The sequence below is a fragment of the Nerophis ophidion genome, linkage group LG09, assembly GCF_033978795.1.
Source record: "Nerophis ophidion isolate RoL-2023_Sa linkage group LG09, RoL_Noph_v1.0, whole genome shotgun sequence".
Taxonomy (NCBI): Eukaryota; Metazoa; Chordata; class Actinopteri; order Syngnathiformes; family Syngnathidae; genus Nerophis; species Nerophis ophidion.
This window is the reverse complement of record NC_084619.1, coordinates 11,794,517-11,817,129: the sequence shown is the minus strand read 5'-3', so window position 1 is coordinate 11,817,129 and position 22,613 is coordinate 11,794,517. Positions and strand designations below refer to the sequence as shown.

Genomic DNA, 22,613 nt, shown 5'->3' with positions numbered 1-22,613 from the left:
GAGTTGAAAGTCTGTGTTGCTCAGCGACAGCCCCAAAACATCACTGCTTTCGAGAAGATCTGCATAGAGGAATGGGCCAAAATACCAGTTTCTGTGTGTGCAAACCTGGTAAAGCCCTATAGTAATCGTTCGACCTCTGTTATTGCCAACAAAGGTTATATTACAAAGTATTGAGTTTATTTTTTGTTATTGACCAAATACTTATTTTCCACAATAATTTACAAATAAATTCTTTAAAATTCCTACAATGTGAATTCCTGGATTCAACTCTCACAGTTGAAGTGTACCTATGATGAAAATTACAGACCTCTGTCATCATTTTAAGTGGGAGAACTTGCACAATCGGTGGCTGACTAAATACTTTTTTGCCCCACTTTATGTGTGTGACTTTCTGAATGAATACTGCAATCTTGCAATAGTTTTAGTTTGTGACTTCATTTATGGTGAACACGTGTGCAAAATAATGAAAACAATTACAATTTATGATAACAAAATATATTAATTGCCCACCAGCTCGGATCAGAATAATTAAAGTAACATGGCCTTAAGCTGGGAGTTTTAATTTCTGTTTTTATTTATTTATTTTCAGCATCCTGAGCTGGATGTGACTGCAATGACAACTGACACGGTGGGTTATTACTCCTTTATGTGCCAGACTGTCAAAGATGGACACATAATAAATATGGAGCACACTTTATTGTCATCTCTCGAACTACTGGACCGTATGTAGTGTAAACTCTGTTTATAACGATCTCATTTATCCGCTGTGTCCCTCTCCCAGTAGAAATCAAGCTTCAAATCTTGGCACATAAGCAGCGACCCTGCTGCCGTATCACGCCTAATGATGGTTGTCAAGGCAACACACCTTTTGGAGAGTTTTTTTTTTTTTTTTCAAATCTTTGATCCTCAGCTCTTCGAGATGAAGGAATGATGTGGGGATAACCGGTCCCAGCCGGCACGCCGACAGTTGGGGGGGGAAGCCCAGAAGAGTAAACACGGTACATCTGCGTGCATATTTTTATACATTTGTTGACACACATATCAAAGTCTCTCACCAGTGACGGGCGATGGGTGGTTTTATTCGCCGGTCGGTGAGTCCCCGATGCGCGCTCCAAGCATTTGGAGCTGCTGTCTGACACCCTCTCTTGCAATGTTACACTTGATTTCACTTTGTAAGAAGAGTACATTGTACAAAGTGAAGAGAAGGTTAAGACCATTTGACAGCACAGGTGCCAAATTCAAGGCTCACCACATCATTTTATATGGCCCGTGAAAGCCTGGAAATTCGCGTCAATAAAATATTTTCAAGATTGACAAGAAAAAAAATACTGAAATTGAATACCTTTTAAACTTTAATACAGGGATCCCCAAAATTTTGGACTTGGGGGCCGCATTAGGTTAAAACAATTTGGCCGGGCTGTGTGTATATAAAGTATTTAGTCAGACACCGATTGTGCATGTTCTCCCACTTAAAATGATGACAGAGGTCTGTAATTGTCATCATAGGTACACTTCAACTGTGAGAGACAGAATGTGGAAAAAAAATCCAGGAATTCACATTGTAGGAATTTTAAAGAATTTATTTGTAAATTATGGTGGAAAATAAGTATTTGGTCAACCATTTATATCTCTCACTGATGGAAAGAGGTTTTGGCTCAAAATCTCACGATACATGGCCCCATTCATTCTTTCCTTAACACGGATCAATCGTCTTGTCCCCTTAGCCGAAAAACAAAAAGCTGTTTTTTTTTGTTTACGGTGTACTGGAAGTAAAAAAAAAAAAAAACAGTACAATATATTTTTTTTAGGATAAAATACTGTCAGCTCAGTTGCCAAAATAACAATACAAAAAAGTGGCACAGAGATATGTTGTAAAAACCATGGTACATTTTACATTTAATTTCTGGCAACTAAGCCTCAAGCTTTTTTATGTCTATTTGTAAAAAACAAAAACAAAAACTGTGTATCTTACAGTAAATTTCTGGGTACTGAGTTTTCTACTGTAAAATATACATATTCTGTATTACAATATGCATACAGATTTATACAATAATTAAATGCATAGGCAAAGTCATATATTCACTTTTACAAGCTGCCCCTCTGATGGCAGCAATAACAGTGACAATATATCTGACACCCCCTGGTCTATACAGCATCATTAATGTAGCAATTGGGGCGGTTTAGCTCGGTTGGTAGAGCGGCCGTGCCAGCAACTTGAGGGTTGCAGGTTCAATTCCCGCTTCTGCCAACCTAGTCACTGCCGTTGTGTCCTTGGGCAAAACACTTGACCCACCTGCTCCCAGTGCCACCCACACTGGTTTGAATGTAACTTAGATATTGGGTTTCACTCTGTAAAGCGCTTTGAGTCACTAGAGAAAAAGCACTATATAAATGTAATTCACTTCACTTCACTTCACTACTTTTGGATGACAAATATTTTGGATGAGCTTATAGTATAGGCAGAGCAGAGTCTTTTGCAGTCATTGTCATGGCGACCCAGACCACAATAGTGGGCTATTGTTGGCGGATCCATTCTTATAAATTGTGAGGAATCGAATGTTGAGCTACGTTCTACGCCTCAACAGTCTCCATCAGAGTGAGAAGTTGAGCGACGGCATTTACTCTATTGTATCCTTTCAAGGGACAATGCCATTGACATGGACCTTGGAATACTATAGCGTAGTCAGTGTATAGTAGTTTGGATTTACTATCCACTGTAACTTAATAGCTAGCACACAAGCGAGGACACCTCACAGTGAGCAAGGCCAAATTGTGATCAAAGTGTTCTAAATTGAGTGGGAACGCCATTGTTATCTAACCCTGCCTTCTTTTGTTTTTCCACCTTCCTCAACATGGGCCTTGGCATCTCGGAGGTGTAAACCAACAGGAAGCAGCAATACCTGAGGCTATATTGCACATCGGAGTGTTTGGATGCATCTTGTGGTGCCCTCCAGGGATCAATTTCTGGGACGGAATCTATTCAACCAAACAACAACCGTAAAACCCCTGAAGACCTAAAGTTAATACTGCTTGCAGATGACACGTCTGCACTCCGCTCCGGGGAAATTTGCAAGAAGTAATGAAAACGGTTATGGGAGAAATGAGCTAAAAAAGATGTCTTGATCGCACATGAGTTTGGACTGTCAGTTAATTTCCTGTGGTCTGTATCATTTCCTGTCCTGATGCTCTTATTTTGGTTCTACTTTCTGTTGAACAACTGGCTTTGCTGCACCTTCTCTCTAAGTTTGTGGCCGGTGCACCTGTTTCCTATTTCCAATCAGATCTATTTACAAAACCCGAAAGCAGTGAAGTTGGCACATAGTGTAAATCGTAAATAAAAACAGAATACAATGATTTGCAAATCCTTTTCAACTTGTATTCAATTGAATAGACTGCTAAGACAAGATATTTCATGTTTGAACGGAGAAACTATATTTTTTTGGCAAACAATCATTAATTTATAATTTAATGGCAGCAACACATTGCAAAAAAGTTGGCCCAAAGGCATTTTTACCACTGTGTTACATGGCCTTTCCTTTTAACAACACTCCGTAAACCTTTGGGAACTGAGGAAACCAATTAGTGAAGATTTTCAGGTGGAATATTTACCCATTCTTGCTTGATGTACAACCTTCGGCTGTTGTGGTATTTTAGGCTTCATATTTCGCCACACATTTTCAATGGCAGACAGGTGTGGACTACAGGCAGGGACCTGTATCCGTACTCTTTTACTATGAAGCCACGCGGTTGTAACACATGGTCTGGCATTGTCTTGCTTAAATAAGCAGGGGCGTCCATGATAACGTTGCTTGGATGGCAAAATATGTTACTCCAAAACCTGTATGTACCTTCCAGCATTAATGGTGCCTTCACAGATGTGTAAGTTACCCATGCCTTGGGCACTAATACACCCCCATACCATCCCAGATGCTGGCTTTTGAACTTTGCACTCATGAATCCGGATGGTTCTTTTCCTCTTTGGGCCGGAGGACACAACATCCACAGTTGCCAAAACAATTTGAAATGTGGACTCGTCAGACCACAGAACACTTTTCCACTTCGGATCAGTCCATCTTAGATGAGCTTGGGCCCTGCAAAGCCGGCGGCATTTCTGGGTATTGTTGATAAATGGCTTTCGCTTTGCATAGTAGAGTTTTAATTTGCACTTACTGATGTAGCGACCAACTGCAGTTATTGACAGTGTTTTTTTTTTAAGTGTTCATGAACCCATGTGGTGATATCCCTTACACACTGATGTCAGTTTTTGATGCGGTACCGCCTGAGGGATCAAAGGTCGCTTACATGCAGTAGTTTTTCCAGATTCTCCGAAACTTTTGATATTACGGACTGTAGATTGGGAAATCCCTAAATTCCTTGCAATAGCTTGTTGAGAAATGTTGTTCTTAAACTGTTTGACAATTTTCTTACGCATTTGTTCACAAAGTGGTGACCTTCGCTCCATCCTTGTTTGTGAATGAATGAGTATTTCATGGAAGCTGCTTTTATATCCAATCATGGCACTCACCCATTCCCAATTAGCCTGTTCACCTGTGGAATGTTTCAAATAAGTGTTTGATGAGCATTCCTAAATTTTCTCAGTCTTTTTCGCCAATTGTGCCAGCTATTTTTAAAAATCATATTGCAGGCATCAAATTCCAAACGAGCTAATAGTTGCAAAAAAATGTTGTGCATTCCAGTTCGAAAACTAAAGTATCTTTTCTTTGCAGTCTATTCAATTGAATATGCTGTAGATTGAAAAGGATTTGCAAATCATTGTATTCTGTTTTTATTTACGATTTACACAACCTGCGAACTTCACTGGTTTTGTATATTTTATGCACACTGGAATAATCTGTACATTTTACAGTAAAAAACTGTCAACTCAGTCACCAGAAATTAACTGGAAAATAAACTGTTTTACAACATGATGCGGTAAATGAAAAAAAAAAACACTAACCTGCGAGCTTTTTATCGTAAAAAATGTGGTACCATTTTTGCATCAGTCATACACAGTAAAATCAACAACCTTAGTTTTTAACGGTAAAAAACTGAACAGAATTTTACCTTTAAAACAAAAACAAAAAATGTGGTAGAGTTTTTACAGATTACAGAAATATGCTGTAAAAATCATCCTAAATTTTACCGTAAAATCTATTGTCATTTCTACAGTGTACGATTTGATGGAAAATCATAAATCGAGCAGATATTTAAGTATTCATTCTTATTTTGACAAAAAAAAAAAGTTTGGAAAGTATGAAGTAAGTATGGGAAGAATATACTATTTGTTGCAATATTGGATATTAAGTTTAAAAAAGGTATTCAATTTTCATTTCTTTTTTTTTTCTGTTAAAATGCAAAAAACAAATACATTTAGTAAGGAAAGACAACGTATTTTAGGGACGCATATTATTTCCAGGCTTTTACGGGACATACAATACAACGTGGCCGGCCACATCTGACAACTATGGTATAATAAAAAGAGTCGCTGAAATGTGAATAACATACTCATTTGAAAGATACTGTACATCCATGTTGTGGCACAACTCCTCCAGGCCGCCTTATTCTACATAATACAACACAAGAATGGTAAAAAAGAAAAACATTTCATAGTCAAATGGCAAATAACCAGTTGACATCAGAAGATATACCTCTTTCACACGAGATACAAGCTTGACTTTTATTATTAATTAAAAACAATAAAAAAATACACATTATGCTTTAAATATTTGTTTTCATTAATGCGAAAAAACTAACATGTTAGTGCAACCAGTCAGTATAAAACATACAAATTTCCTGAAGTTGTAAACTTTTGGCCAAAGATTACCACTGCATTGCAAATAAGGACAATGATCGTAAACAATTAGTATGCATCGGTACATAGTTTGTGTTTTTAACCGACAGTGTAAACATGCATTTGTGTTTGCAAGACGGTAGCGCAAACACAAGTGTAAGACAAAATAAAAGCTTCAGTTCCTTAACATGATCAACATGCTGTGAGACGACAATAAATTACATAAAATAAAATAAAATCTGATTAAGCAGCGTTTATATATATAAATATTTGATCTTGTTGATCTTCATAAAAAGTTTCCTTTGGTAATAGTTACCAAACAGGCATGTGTTCTAGCTGAGTGAAAACCCCAGTTTATTTAAGCAAACACTGAGTGTGATGAGTAGCCTAGATTAGGATGAAAAGTGGAACATTAAAGTGATTATATAAGGTAAACCTTCCAGGATATGTGCATGCACCCTTAAGACCCATAAACCCCCCCAAATATTCAATATATAATGTGCAAAAAAAATCAAAAAGGTACTTACCGGTAATCTAGCTAATGCATCTATTTAAAGGCACCAAATATTTGGGTTCCCTTAGGTGAACGCTATTTTTCATGCTGCGTATGCATAGCCCAAACCATTATTAAATTAAAATCCAATGAGTGTGAACTTCAACGTTCATGCACCACCCCCCCAGACCTCTTACCCTATCAGCGTTTTCATGAAGGCAGGTTTACTGAAGGGCCAGTGGTACTGGTTGGGGACGGGTCCGTTCACGTTGCACTCAAAGAAGGAGAACATAGGGAACCAGATGCGCGCTCTGCGGCTCTGCTGGTAGGCACGTGTGTTGGCCAAGGTGTGGTAGTAGAGGAAGAGGCGCGTGGTGATGTAGAAGGCGATGAACACGTCAATGGAGTAGTGCTCGTGTGCCGCCAGGATGAAGAAGATCCCAAAGAGGTTCAACACCCAGGATATGGTGTGAATCATATTCCAGCCCCTTGGAGTGTCTGCCAGGGAATACAGGGGGATGAAGTCAGGGATATACAGTAGTTGATCTGTTTTAACCTTATTGCAGGGCTGGACGATAACAATCACCATTATTTTTGATTGATATCGTAATTAATAACACGATTATTCATTAATTTGAAAACGTGAGTATTTATTGTACCACCAAGACTCAACTTTAAATACTGCGAATCTTTTGGTGTCCCACGATTCGATTCAATATCGATTCTTGGGGTCGCGATTCGTACCTCTGGATTGGCAGACCGGGGTGGTGGTCCCTCTCTTTAAGAAGGGGGACCGGAGGGTGTGTTCCAACTATCGTGGGATCACACTCCTCAGCCTTCCCGGTAAGGTTTATTCAGGTGTACTGGAGAGGAGGCTTCGCCGGATAGTCGAACCTCGGATTCAGGAGGAACAGTGTGGTTTTCGTCCTGGTCGTGGAACTGTGGACCAGCTCTATACTCTCGGCAGGGTTCTTGAGGGTGCATGGGAGTTTGCCCAACCAGTCTACATGTGCTTTGTGGACTTGGAGAAGGCATTCGACCGTGTCCCTCGGGAAGTCCTGTGGGGAGTGCTCAGAGAGTATGGGGTATCGGAATGTCTTATTGTGGCGGTTCGCTCCCTGTATGATCAGTGTCAGAGCTTGGTCCGCATTGCTGGCAGTAAGTCGGACACATTTCCAGTGAAGGTTGGACTCCGCCAAGGCTGTCCTTTGTCACCGATTCTGTTTATAACTTTTATGGACAGAATTTCTAGGCGCAGTCAAGGGGTTGAGGGGTTCCGGTTTGGTGGCCACGGGATTAGGTCTCTGCTTTTTGCAGATGATGTAGTCCTGATGGCTTCATCTGGCCGGGATCTTCAGCTCTCACTGGATCGGTTCGCAGCCGAGTGTGAAGCGACCGGAATGAGAATCAGCACCTCCAAGTCCGAGTCCATGGTTCTCGCCCGGAAAAGGGTGGAGTGCCATCTCCGGGTTGGGGAGGAGACCCTGCCCCAAGTGGAGGAGTTCAAGTACCTAGGAGTCTTGTTCACGAGTGGGGGAAGAGTGGATCGTGAGATCGACAGGCGGATCGGTGCGGCGTCGTCAGTAATGCGGACGTTGTATCGATCCGTTGTGGTGAAGAAGGAGCTGAGCCGGAAGGCAAAGCTCTCAATTTACCGGTCGATCTACGTTCCCATCCTCACCTATGGTCATGAGCTTTGGGTCATGACCGAAAGGATAAGATCACGGGTACAAGCGGCCGAAATGAGTTTCCTCCGCCGGGTGGCGGGGCTCTCCCTTAGAGATAGGGTGAGAAGCTCTGCCATCCGGGAGGAGCTCAACGTAAAGCCGCTGCTCCTCCACATCGAGAGGAGCCAGATGAGGTGGTTCGGGCATCTGGTCAGGATGCCACCCGAACGCCTCCCTAGGGATGTGTTTAGGGCACGTCCAGCTGGTAGGAGGCCACGGGGAAGACCCAGGACACGTTGGAAAGACTATGTCTCCCGGCTGGCCTGGGAACGCCTCGGGATCCCCCGGGAAGAGCTAGACGAAGTGGCTGGAGATAGGGAAGTCTGGGCTTCCCTGCTTAGGCTGCTGCCCCCGCGACCCGACCTCGGATAAGCGGAAGATGATGGATGGATGGATGGATGGATGGATGGATGGGGTCGCGATTCGATATCGATTTTTTCGATTCAACACGATTCTCGATTCAAAAACGATATTTTTCCAATTCAAAACGATTTCTGTATTCATTCAATACATAAGATTTCAGCAGGATCTACCCCAGTCTGCTGACATGCTAGCAGAGTAGTAGATTTTTTAAAAAAAGCTTTTATAATTATAAAGGACAATGTTTTATCAACTGATTGCAATAATGTAAATTTGTTTTAACTATTAAACAAACCAAAAATACGACTTATTTTATCTTTGTGAAAACATTGGACACAGCGTGTCGTCAAGCTTATGAGATGCGATGCAAGTGTAAGCCACTATTGTTCTTTTTTTTGAATTTTTGATAAATGTCTAATGATAATGTCAATGAAGGATTTTTAGTCACTGCTATGCTGAAATTATAATTAATATTGATACTGTTGTTGATAATATTCATTTTTGTTTCACTACTTTTGGTTTGTTTTGTGTCGTGTTTGTGTCCCCTCTCAATTGCTGTGTTTATTGCAGTTCTGAGTGTTGGAATTGGATTGCATTGTTATGGTATTGCTGTGTAGTGGTTTGTTGGATTGATAAAAAAAATATATAGATTTTGAAAAAAATGAGAATCGATTCTGAATCGCACAACATATTCGAATCCATTTTTTCCCACACCCCTACTGTCTAGTATAAACATGGGTATACATTTGTAAGGAACAAACCACAACAATCAAAATAATAACAGTAATATCTATAAATGAAACTGCTCCTTAATGTGGACAAGACCAATGAGCTGGTCATCGACTTCAAGAAGAAAATGACCCCTAGAGAGCCCATCAACATCCAGGGCCGGGAGGTGGCAGTACAAGTACCTGGGAATCCCCTTGAACAGCAGGCTGGACTGGAAGGACAACAGAAAGCTGCATACAAGAAGGGTATGAGCAGACTTTTACCGGAGGAAGCCTAGATCCTTAAATGTGTGCAGCAAGCTAATGGGAGATCTTTTATCAGTCTGTTGTGGCCAGTGCCCTGTACTTTGCAGTGGTTTGTTGGGGGAGCAGCACCAGCAAAAGGGACTTAAACCAAATTTAGAAAAACTGATCCGGAAAGGCGGCCAAACTATTGGCACGTATTTGGAGGCGTTTGTGTCAGTGAGGGACAGGAGTATTGAACAAACTGTTTGCCATCATAGACAAACATGCCCACCCACTCCAACAGACAATTAAGGGACAGCGGAGCTCATACTCCAACAGGCTCCTTCAGCTTCGCTCTCACCGTGTTCGATTTAAGAGCTCCTTCATTTCGCACGACATCCAGCTGTATAATCACTCGCCACACAGCAATAGATGATATCTGTCTATTACCTGACCGCTTCTATGTTAGCTGCCTCTCTTTGTTTATAATGTATACAAGTATTTTCTGCTGGATCCACTCTATATTTTATGCTGCCCTTTTTTTTTTTGCTGCAGCTGTTATATATACTGTAATATTGCACATGGTATTTGTTATATATTGTATTAATACATAAAAATATAATGTAATAATAATATATCAGTATATATACTGATATATACTACATAATATGCTAGAGTTGAGATCAAAATTATTCAACCCCCACACAATTTTGGTGTTTTAGCAAGTTGGACATTTATTCCGTATTTTGTTTATAGTCATATCAAATAAAGATGTGTCAAATAGACAAATGCAACTTAAATTGTAACACTGTATTTTACCAAATACCAAAAAAGGACATTTTTTTTAATATCTCATTGACAAAATGATTCAACCCCCTAGTTACCTGCATCTTTAGTACTTAGTAGAACACCCTTTGGCAGTAATTACATCCTTCAAAGGTGATACATAACCGGACACAAGCTTCTTGCAACCATCTACAGGTATTTTAGCCCATTCCTCTTGGGCAAAGGCCTCCAGTTCATTCATATTCTTGGGCTTGCGTGCTGCAACTGCCTTCTTCAAGTCCCACCACAGCTTTTCTATAGGATTTAGGTCTGGCGACTGTAAAGGCCACTCCAGAGTCTTCCAGCCCTTCTTCTGCAACCACTCTGATGTTGATTTGGAGGTATGCTTGGGATCGTTGTCTTGTTGGAAGGTCCAACGTCTCCCAAGCCTCAGCTTCGTCACAGACTTCATGACATTTGCAGCTAATATATTCTGGTAGGAAATATAATTCATAATGCCTTGAACGCGCTGGAGATTCCCGGTACCTGAGGCAGAGAAACAGCCCCAGAGCATGATTGACCCCCCACCATGCTTAACAGTAGGAGAGGTGTTCTTCTCTTTGTAAGCTTCATTTTTTCTCCTCCAGACATGACGTTGATTCATAGGCCCAAAGAGTTCCAGTTTTGTCTCATCACTCTATAGAACAGTTTCCCAAAACCTTTGGGGTTCGTCCAGATGATTTTTGGCATACTGGAGTGTATTTTTCTTGTGCCTGGTAGTCAGAAGTGGGACGCGCCTGGGAATTCTGGCATGGAGGCCTTCATCTCGTAGTGAGCGCCTTATTGTCTGGGACGAAACCTGCGTTCCCCCCTCTGCAATGTCCTGTTGTAGTTCCTCAGCTGTTACCCGGGGGTTTTTCACCACTGTACACTTCAAATACCGGACACCAGTTGCACACAGCATCCTCTTGCTACCATGCCCAGGTAGTGTTTCCACTGTGCCTTTAGCTTTAAACTTGCGAATTATGCTCCCAACTGTGTCTCTTGGAATGTGTAATGTCTTTGCTATTTTCTTATATCTATATCCTTTCTTATGAAGAGAAATTACCTCCTCTCTTGACTTCTTTGACCACTCCCTGGACTTCACCATGTTGCAAATACACCATTGACATTCTACAAGAAGCTGAGCGTCAGTCTTTTTCAATCAGTTTAATTGTTGCTCGTTATGGTTCTAATCACATCTACAGCTGTTTTCAACACCTGATTGAAAAGACCTTATTCAAATTCTGTTCTTAAGAGTTATGATCTTCAAGGGGTTGAATCATTTTGTCAATGAGATATTAAGAGAAATGACACTGTTTGGTATGTTACAAAATATAATGTTGTAATTCAAGGTGCATTTGTCTATTTAATGCATCTTTATTTGATATGACTACAAACAAAATACGGAATAAATGTAAAACTTGCTAAAACACCAAAATTGTGTGGGGGTTGAATAATTTCTATCACAACTGTTTATTACATATGTTATATTTTATATTTATGGTACATTTTTATTCTACTTTATACCTGAATTATCCTTTCCATCCTTTGTAATTGCGCTACTGTGTGGAACAAATTCCCTTGTGGATTAATAAAGTTTGTCTAAGTCTGTAAAATATATATATATTATTTTAATTCGATTTTAAATGTTTATAATTCCATTTTTTTACCTTTTACATTTATTTTACCACTATAGAGTGTGTGCTTTTAGTGTCAAATATCATTTACCAAATTGTTAATTAAATGCACAAATCTTCACATTTATTGGTGCAATACATCTTTGGACAATTCTGACCAGCATTTTAGGTCAAAACATAATTGTGTAAATGTATGAATACATGCTTTAAGTACATAATGCTTGTGTAAGGTACTTTTTTTAACCCTTTATTTTGTGAAGCGCATTCAGAACTAATGTGGTGCACCACCCTATTATGGTGAAGTGTGTTGTGCTGCTGCTATCAGCTTGATGCGCAAAAAGACGACTCACTGGGGAAAAAAGAAAAAAGGAAAAAAGGAGAGCCTCTAAAGTTACGACCAGTGTTTTGTACATTAATGGTACAAACCCTGTTTCCATATGAGTTGGGAAATTGTGTTAGATGTAAATATAAACAGAATACAATGATTTGCAAATCCTTTTCAACCCATATTCAGTTGAATATGCTACAAAGACAAGATATTTGATGTTCAAACTGATAAACATTTTTTTTTTTGCAAATAATCATTAACTTTAGAATTTGATGCCAGCAACACGTGACAAAGAAGTTGGGAAAGGGTAATAAATACTGATAAAGTTGAGGAATGCTAATCAAACACTTAATTGGAACATCCCACAGGTGTGCAGGCTAATTGGGAAAATGTGGGTGCCATGATTGGGTATAAAAACAGCTTCCCAGAAAATGCTCAGTCCTTCACAGGAAAAGATGTGGCGAGGTACACCCCTTTGTCTACAGCTGCGTGAACAAATAGTCAAACAGTTTAAGAACAACGTTTCTCAAAGTGCAATTGCAAGAAATTTAGGGATTTCAACATCTACGGTCCACAATATCTTCAAAAGGTTCAGAGAATCTAAAGAAATCACTCCACGTAAGCGGCATGGCCGGAAACCAACATTAAATGACTGTGACCTTCGATCCCTCAGACGGCACCGTATCAAAAAGTAACATCAATGTCTAAAGGATATCACCACATGGGCTCAGGAACACTTCAGAAAACCACTATCACTAAATACAGTTTGTCATCTGTAAGTGCAAGTTAAAGCTGTACTATGCAAAGCGAAAGCCATTTATAGACAACATCCAGAAACGGCGCCTGCTTCTCTGGGCCCGAGATCATCTAAGATGGACTGATTCAAAGTGGAAAAGTGTTCTGTGGTCTGACGAGTCCACATTTCAAATTGTTTTTGGAAATATTCGACATTGTGTCGTCTGGACCAAAGGGGAAGCGAACCATCCAGACTGTTATCGACGCAAAGTTCAAAAGCCAGCATCTGTGATGGTATGGGGGTGCATTAGTGCCCAAGGCATGGGTAACTTTCACATCTGTGAAGGCACCATTATTGCTGAAAAGTACATGCAAGTTTTGGAACAACATATGCTGCCATCTAAGCGCCGTCTTTTTCATGGACGCCCCTGCTTATTTCAGCAAGACAATGCCAAGCCACATTCAGCACGTTACAACAGCGTGGCTTCGTAAAAAAAGAGTGTGTTGCGCATTATGAAGCGTAAAATACAACAGACCCTGGACTGTTGAATGACTGAAGCTCTACATAAAACAAGAATGGGAAATAATTCCACTTTCAAAGCTTCAACAATTAGTTTCCTCAGTTCCCAAACGTTTATTGAGTGTTGTTAAAAGAAAAGGTGATGTAACACAGTGGTGAACATGCCCTTTCCCAACTACTTTGGCATGTGTTGCAGCCATGAAATTCTAAGTTAATTATTATTTGCAAGAATTTATGAGTTTGAACATCAAATATCTTGTCTTTGTAGTGCATTCAATTGAATATGGGTTGAAAAGGATTTGCAAATCATTGTATACCGTTTATATTTACGTCAAAAACAATTTCAAAACTCATATAGAAACGGGGTTTATACATTGATGATGTCGTTCACAACAACACAAGCAGATGAGATGTGTTGTTGGTGTATGGATTGATCTTGCTTGCTTTAGCTTCGTGGTAGGGGCAGTAGAGCTCGGTTGGTGGAGTGGCCGTGCCAGCATCTTGAGGGTTCCAGGTTCGATCCCCGCTTCTGCTATCCTAGTCACTGCCGTTGTGTCCTTGGGCAAGACACTTTACCCAACTGCTCCCAGTCCCACCCACACAGGTTTAAAAATGTAACCTAGATATTGGGTTTCACAATGTAAAGCGCTTTGCGTCACTAGAGAAAAGCGCTATAGAAATATAATTCACTTCACAATTCACTAGTATAGTCACTCTTTCAAGGAGCCTTGTCAACATTGTTCATTCAGGGTAGGGCGGTTGAGTTTTTGGGATGAATGAGCGGTACAAACCAGACATTATTTTCACAAAACAATGTTCTTTCTGCTAACACTGAAAACATTTCACTTACATTTATGTAAATTCCCCTGATATTTGACATTTTACAGGAATATGTTTTATTGGCCAATTGTGTGATCCCTTTCAAGGTTACGTGAAAGTGGAAATCACGTCTTGATTTTTTTGCCGAGTGTCATTATTTTTGCTTAAACATACTAACTAACACTGTGTCAAATAAAAAGTAGCAACCCTGACGTCGAGTAGAAGTGCTCTTTGTTTACTCATTCGCTTCTCAACTGTTTTCCTGTCACAAGCTCAGGAATTTGAATGCACATTGCACGGTCCATTTATTTCGCTTAAGTTCGATTAATTGTCCAGCCTTACCTTATTGTCAAGAACATCCAACCTACATGTGTATGTGTGGTCAAAGCCTGAAGCAAGAGTAATGTGCTAAATCTCACTGATGAGTGAAAACTAACATGTTTTCTTCATCTTGTTCAGTCTGAGTCAGGCGCATACACCATCTGACTGCCTGTAAACAGCCATTTCTTGGCACTAAATATTCTTCAATACACAGCTAAAAATTGTCACCAACAGTCATTAATGCATATGTAAGCAAAATGGAGCTTGTTTTTGTGTGTTGATGTGAGGTACAGTTAAACATCACTTTTTTTGGAGGGGGGATTGCCCATCATTCTCTATGTGAGACATGACACATCTTTCCCTTTTCTGGCCATTCTAAGTAGTGACAAACTGCTAATATGAGGCAGCTAATTAAGCAGGTAATGGAATTAATCTACTCCTATGTTAAGCCCTCTAAAAAACATTCAGAACTCACCAACTACATAACTAGCGTATTTTCTGGACTATAAGGCACACTTAAAATATTGAAATCTTCCGGTTCCGGGTCAACGTGAATGACTGCTCGCTGACTGCTCTTGTTGCAAAAAAGCTAAGTATCGTTCTATCTGTGTGATTTTAACTGTTTTGCAGCTTTATTTACAACTTATCGAACATATTTAATAGTTCAATTTAACTTGCAAATCACCCGATCTCTGTCTCACCACTCCGCCCTCAGCTAGCTAGCTGCTAAGCTAACGAGGCTAGCGGAGAAAGGCAGCGCCGGTCTGAAGGAAGCTTCTCCCCAGCCACCGTGACCACCACTTCCCGAAGACAGCTGGCACTCCACTCGGCGACGGAAAGTTTCTGTGAGTATGGCTTCCTGCGCTTCGTGCACTTTACTCATGGATAGGTTGGCTTTGCTAGAGAGCCGTGTCCGCCAGTTAGAGCAGTGTAATTTCGTAACTTTAGATGTTGCGGACACATCTGCTAGCGTTAGCTGTAGCGAGCTAACTAGCCCAGCTTGTAGCAGCCCTAATCGGCCTACAAGCTACGGTGTACCGGTTGAGACGCATAATAGATTTAGCCCTTTAGCTAGTCCTACACCCCAGTCTACCGGGCACCACACTTTAGTTATAGGGGACTCCATCACCCGAAACATAAAGCTTAGCAAACCAGCCACAATTAAGTGTATTCCCGGGGGCAGAGCACCTGACATTGAAGCTAATCTTAGGGAGCTAACTCGCAACAGGTCTAGTAAACACGTACGGCAGGCTAACCGCACCACTAGTTATGCGAATATAGTAATACACGTTGGCTCCAATGACGTTAGGATGAGACAATCAGAGATTACAAAGAGAAACATAGCCAGGGCTTGTAATCTCGCCAGAAAGATGTCCAGGCATCGAGTAATTGTCTCTGGCCCCCTGCCTGGGAGAGGCAATGATGAGAGATATAGCAGATTAGTCTCTCTTAACAGGTGGCTGGATAGCTTCTGCAGACAACAGGGATTTACGTTTATTGATAATTGGCCCTCTTTCTGGGGCAAACCTGGCTTGCTGAGGAGAGACGGCCTTCACCCTAACCAGGAAGGCGCTATCCTCTTGTCTCGGAACATAGACTTCGCATTGAGCCACATTTGACTAACTGCACTAGAGCAAGCCCGGTCACAGGCAATTACAGAGCCTGCTAGCCTGGGTATGGAGTCAGTTAAGTTAGAACTAGCCAGCGCCAGGCTGGATGATCCCTGTACACATAGCAATTTTCGTAGAATAATACACAACTCACAAAATGTTTTTTCTACTGTATCTATGACTTCGTCAGAGTTAGACATGCGTTCTACTGAGGTGGCAAATTATGATGCGTTCAGTTTATCGCAGCGCCAAGTAGACAATCTGAAAATTCCCGTCATATCAATTCCTAGATATGGTCGTAATTATTTTAAGTACACTGCGCATAATAAACGCAACATTATTAATATTGCTACTACGGATAATTTTATCAACAACTCCTTAAAACAGCCCACTACCTATAATATGGGCTTTCTAAACATCAGATCTTTGTCTCCCAAAACGTTATTAGTCAATGAGGTCATTAGAGACAACAACCTTAACGTCATCGGTCTTAGCGAAACCTGGCTCAAACCAGACGACTTTTTTGCGATAAATGAGGCATCCCCTCCTAACTATACGAATGCGCATATTGCCCGTCACCTCAAAAGGGGAGGGGGTGTCGCACTAATATACAACGAAAACTTTAACTTTAGTCCTAACTTAAATAATAAATATAAATCGTTTGAGGTGCTTTCTATGAAGTCTGCCACACCTCTGCCTCTGTGCCTGGCCGTTATCTACCGCCCCCCAGGGCCCTATTCGGACTTTATTAATGAATTCTCAGAGTTTGTTGCTGATCTAGTGACGCACGCCGATAATATAATTATAATGGGGGACTTTAATATCCATATGAATACCCCATTGGACCCACCGTGCGTGGCGCTCCAGACTATAATTGATAGCTGTGGTCTTACACAAATAATAAATGAACCGACGCATTGCAGCGGTAATACGATAGACCTAGTGCTTGTCAGAGGTATCACCGTCTCCAAAGTTATGATACTCCCGTATACTAAAGTAATGTCCGATCATTACCTTATAAAATTCGAAGTTCAGACTCATGTTCGGCAAGCTAATAATAATAATAACTGCTATAGCAGCCGCAACATTAATGCTGCCACAACGACGACTCTTGCGGACCTACTGCCCTCGGTAATGGCACCGTTCCCAAAGTATGTGGGGTCTATTGATAACCTCACTAACAACTTTAACAACGCACTGCGCGAAACCATTGATAGTATAGCACCGCTGAAGTTAAAAAAGGCTCCAAAAAGGCGTACGCCATGGTTTACTGAAGAAACTAGAGCTCAGAAATTATTATGTGGAAAGCTGGAGCGCAAATGGCGCACGACTAAACTTGGGGTGCACCATCAAGCATGGAGTGATAGTTTAATAACTTATAAACGCATGCTTACCTTAGCTAAAACTAATTATTACTCAAATCTCATCCGCATTAATAAAAACGATCCAAAATTTTTGTTTAGTACAGTAGCATCGCTAACCCAACAAGGGACTCCTTCCAGTAGCTCCACCCATTCGGCAGATGACTTTATGAAGTTCTTTAATAAGAAAATTGAACTTATTAGAAAGGAGATTAAAGACAATGCGTCCCAGCTACAACGGGGTTATAGTAACACAGATACGATTGTATATACAGCGGATACTGCAAATATCCAAAATAGTTTCTCTCGTTTTGATGAAATAACATTAGAAGGATTGTTACAACGTGTAAATGGAATAAAACAAACAACATGTTTACTTGACCCACTTCCTGGGAAACTTATCAAGGAGCTTTTTGTATTATTAGGTCCATCAGTGCTAAATATTATAAACTTATCACTTTCCTCGGGCACTGTTCCCGTTGCATTCAAAAAAGCGGTTATTCATCCTCTCCTTAAAAGACCTAACCTCGATCCAGACCTCATGGTAAACTACCGACCGGTGTCTCACCTTCCCTTTATTTCGAAAATCCTCGAAAAAATTGTTGCAGAGCAGCTAAATGAGCACTTAGCGTTTAACAATCTATGTGAAACCTTTCAATCCGGTTTCAGGGCAAATCACTCGACTGAGACAGCCCTCGCAAAACTGACTAATGATCTATTGCTAACGATGGACTCTGATGCGTCATCTATGTTGCTGCTCCTCGATCTTAGCGCTGCTTTCGATACCGTCGATCATAATATTTTATTAGAGCGTATCAAAATACGAATTGGTATTTCAGACTCAGCCCTGTCATGGTTTAACTCTTATCTTACTGATAGGATGCAGTGCGTCTCCTATAACAGTGTGACCTCGGACTATGTTAAGGTAACATGTGGAGTTCCCCAGGGTTCGGTCCTTGGCCCTGTACTCTTCAGCATCTACATGCTGCCGCTGGGTGACGTCATACGCAAATACGGTATTAGCTTTCACTGTTATGCTGATGACACCCAACTTTACATGCCCCTGGAGCTGACCAACACGCCGGACTGTAGTCAGTTGGAAGCGTGTCTTAATGAAATTAAACAATGGATGTCCGCTAACTTTTTGCAACTTAATGCCAAAAAAACGGAAATGCTGATTATCGGTCCTGCTAGACACCGACCTCTATTTAATAATACAACTTTAACATTTGACAACCAAATAATAAAACAAGGTGACTCTGTAAAAAATCTGGGTATTATCTTCGACCCAACTCTCTCCTTTGAGGCACACATTAAAAGCGTTACTAAAACGGCCTTCTTTCATCTCCGTAATATCGCTAGGGTTCGCTCCATTTTGTCCACTAAAGACGCCGAGATCATTATCCATGCGTTTGTTACGTCTCGTCTCGATTACTGTAACGTATTATTTTCGGGTCTCCCAATGTCTAGCATTAAAAGATTACAGTTGGTACAAAATGCGGCTGCTAGACTTTTGACAAGAACAAGAAAGTTTGATCATATTACGCCTGTACTGGCTCACCTGCACTGGCTTCCTGTGCACTTAAGATGTGACTTTAAGGTTTTACTACTTACGTATAAAATACTACACGGTCTAGCTCCAGCCTATCTTGCCGATTGTATTGTACCGTATGTCCCGGCGGGAAATCTGCGTTCAAAGGACTCCGGCTTATTAGTGATTCCTAGAGCTCAAAAAAAGTCTGCGGGCTATAGAGCGTTTTCCGTTCGGGCTCCAGTACTCTGGAATGCCCTCCCGGTAACAGTTCGAGATGCTACCTCAGTAGAAGCATTTAAGTCTCATCTTAAAACTCATCTGTATACTCTAGCCTTTAAATAGACCTCCTTTTTAGACCAGTTGATCTGCCGCTTCTTTTCTTTCTCCTATGTCCCCCCCTCCCTTGTGGAGGGGGTCCGGTCCGATGACCATGGATGAAGTACTGGCTGTCCAGAGTCGAGACCCAGGATGGACCGCTCGTCGGGACCCAGGATGGACCGCTCGCCTGTATCGGTTGGGGACATCTCTACGCTGCTGATCCGCTCGAGATGGTTTCCTGTGGACGGGACTCTCGCTGCTGTCTTGGAGCCACTGTGGATTGAACTTTCGCAGTATCATGTTGGACCCGCTCGACATCCATTGCTTTCGGTCCCCTAGAGGGGGGGGGTTGCCCACATCTGAGGTCCTCTCCAAGGTTTCTCATAGTCAGCATTGTCGCTGGCGTCCCACTGAATGTGAATTCTCCCTGCCCACTGGGTGTGAGTTTTCCTTGCCCTTTTGTGGGTTCTTCCGAGGATGTTGTAGTCGTAATGATTTGTGCAGTCCTTTGAGACATTTGTGATTTGGGGCTATATAAATAAACATTGATTGATTGATTGATTGATTAAAATATATGCAACATTTTGACCAAAGAACCACAATTAAATGTTATGTAGACCACAAGGAAGTGTTTTACATTTAGATAAAAAAATATAATAATATGACTCTTTTAATGCGCCCTATATATATACATAAAAAAGATAAAAAATTGACCATTCATTGGCAGTGCGCCTTATAATCTGTTGCGCACTATGGTCCGGAAAATGCGATACTTCTTTTTTTAATCTTGAATGTCTGTTTGTTTCTACGCTTACAAGCTGCTGGAACTGTGAATTTCTCTTTGTAGATGGGTAAAGTATCCATCTATCTAGCTATCAACTTTCCATTTACAGTACATGCTTGGACCTGCATATTACCCAATCTCTAGCGACATTGTTATTTTAAGAACGAACACAGAGGAACTATTTTTCTGGTGTTGGGTCCCTACACCTTGCCCACAATGCTACTCCGTCCACTAGCAAGTAGCCAGGTCCGAGCTAGCTTGAGCTGCTAATAATGCCACAAAATGAAGGCGCTTGAGCTGCTTCAGCTTTTGAGTTAGGAAAAGTCATTATAAATCATGCATCTAACCGGTTGTGGTGCCAAGCCGAGAAGTTGGTCAACTTCAATACTCAAAGGCTCTCAACAAATTGAATGCAGCATAAGACTAACGCAACATCGGTAGGAAGCATTTTTTATCTGAGAAAATGAGGATTATTCACAAGGAGAGCAAAAGTGCTGAAAGATACAACAATCCCAAAAGTCGGCATTCCAGTGACAGCGCCCATTGTGACTCATTGTTTTATGTTATTATTTAAAATGTTTAGCACATCGCAAAAAACGCTAGTTATATTAAATGTGCCTATAACTACATTTTATACATACAGTACTTATAGCATGTATATATCAGCGTTAAAAGTTTTTGGATGGTATATAGAGGGCTTCATAAGCAGAATAGATTGTATAGCCATTACCTGTATTGTTAGCCGCCACTTGCAAGCTGTTTTTCCTCTATTTAGAACACAAAAAAAATGCTAAAAGATTGTGAAGAATGTGCAAAATTTCAAAAAGTTCCAAACTACTCCATTTTTTTAAAGTGAAAATGTCAGTATGGTTAAAAAAAAAAAGAAGTCACATTTGAAATCTGGTGGCCGGAAGCTAAACTAAGAACTCTATCAAGCTTCCACCGAGCTGAGGCAGAGTGACAGCCAAGACAAAGGACAAAAACAAAGATGCTTGTGAAGTTGAACTGCAATGAGTTTGATAAGTGAGAGATGAGAAACGCTGGCATCGATTGGCTTAGCTTGTAACAAACTGTTGTGAAGCAGCCGACAATCGATGGATGACATTTTAGAGACAGTTTTTATTCTCACGGTAATAAAACGGCAATAAAAAAAAATACAGGGATGAAAGGCGTCCATTGACAAGATATGTACTTTTGTTTCTAAGTTAGAGCTCATTGCAAAATGTGGCAACTTTCATTTACTTTTTACAGCCACATTTTCTACATTTATATAAGATGATAGTGTTCTACATTAGACTACAAGTTACCTGAATCATTTCAACATCATCAAATTTAAATTTGACATAGTTGTAGGCAGCAACAAGTCATAAAATAAATCAAAATAATACCAAATACATAAAAAATTGTGAATAGTTTTAAAAGTCCAAAACCCCTTTCCATTCTATTTGGGAAATTATGTTAGATATAAATATAAACGGAATACAATGATTTGCCAATTCTTTTCAACCCATATTCAATTGAATGCACTACATACAAAGACAAGATATTTGATGTTCAAACTCAAACTTTATTTTTTTTAGCAAATAATAATTAACTTAGAATACATTAACTTAGATTTTCATGGCTACAACATGTGCCAAAGTACTTGGGAAAAGGCATGTTCACCACTGTGTTACATCACCTTTTCTTTTAACAACACTAAATAAACGTTTGGGAACTGAGGAAACAAATTGTTGAAGCTTTAGTGGAATTCCTTTCCATTCTTGTTTTATGTAGAGCTTCAGTCGTTTAACAGTCTGGGGTCTCCGCTGTCGTATTTTACGCTTCAAAATGCGTCACACATTTTCGATGGGAGACAGGTCTGGACTGCAGGCTGGCCAGGAAAGTACCCGCACTCTTTATTTACGAACCCTCGCTGTTGTAACACGTGCTGAATGTGGCTTGGCATTGTCTTGCTGAAATAAGCAGGGGCGTCCATGAAAAAGACGGCGCTTAGATGGCAGCATATGTTGTTCCAAAACCTGTATGTACCTTTCAGCATTAATGGTGCCTTCACAGATGTGTAAGTTACCCATGCCTAGGGCATTAATGCACACCCATACCATCACAGGCGCTGGCTTTTGAACTTTGCGTCGATAACAGTCTGGATGGTTCGCTTCCCCTTTGGTCCGGATGACACGATGTCAAATATTTCAAAAAACAAATTGAAATGTGGACTCGTCAGACCACAGAACACTTTTCCACTTTGCATCAGTTCATCTTAGATGATCTCGGGCCCAGAGAAGCCAGCGGCGTTGTGGATGTTGTTGATAAATGGCTTTGGGTTTGCACAGTAGAGTTTTAACTTGCACTTACAGATGTAGCGACAAACTGTATTTAGTGATAGTGGTTTTCTGAAGTGTTCCTGAGCCCATGTGGTGATATCCTTTAGAGATTGATGATGGTTTTTGATACAGTGCCGTCTGAGGAATCGAAGGTCACAGTCATTTAATGTTGGTTTCCAGCCATGCCGCTT

The 22,613-nt window shown here is 40.7% G+C and overlaps 2 protein-coding genes across 6 annotated transcripts in view; both read right to left on the bottom strand.

The window, feature by feature from the left end:
• The window catches only part of npy4r (neuropeptide Y receptor Y4), a 31,818-nt gene extending 30,650 nt beyond the window's left edge, over positions 1-1,168 (bottom strand). Inside the window, exon 1 of the mRNA XM_061910301.1 lies at positions 1,056-1,168. The gene's annotated coding sequence lies outside the window, so the exon portion shown is untranslated. The remainder of the gene's footprint in view (positions 1-1,055) is intronic.
• LOC133559018 (sphingomyelin synthase-related protein 1-like) overlaps positions 1-22,613 on the bottom strand; it is a 45,265-nt gene that overhangs the window by 2,913 nt on the left and 19,739 nt on the right. For 2 of the 5 annotated variants that reach the window (XM_061910296.1, XM_061910299.1), the window contains exon 6: positions 6,482-6,782. In XM_061910296.1, coding sequence (XP_061766280.1) covers positions 6,482-6,782 — 301 coding nt within the window. Of the gene's footprint in view, positions 1-681; positions 5,564-5,663; positions 6,783-22,613 lie in introns of those variants that run through there. The other 3 variants (XM_061910297.1, XM_061910298.1, XM_061910300.1) reach the window with 3 other exon arrangements.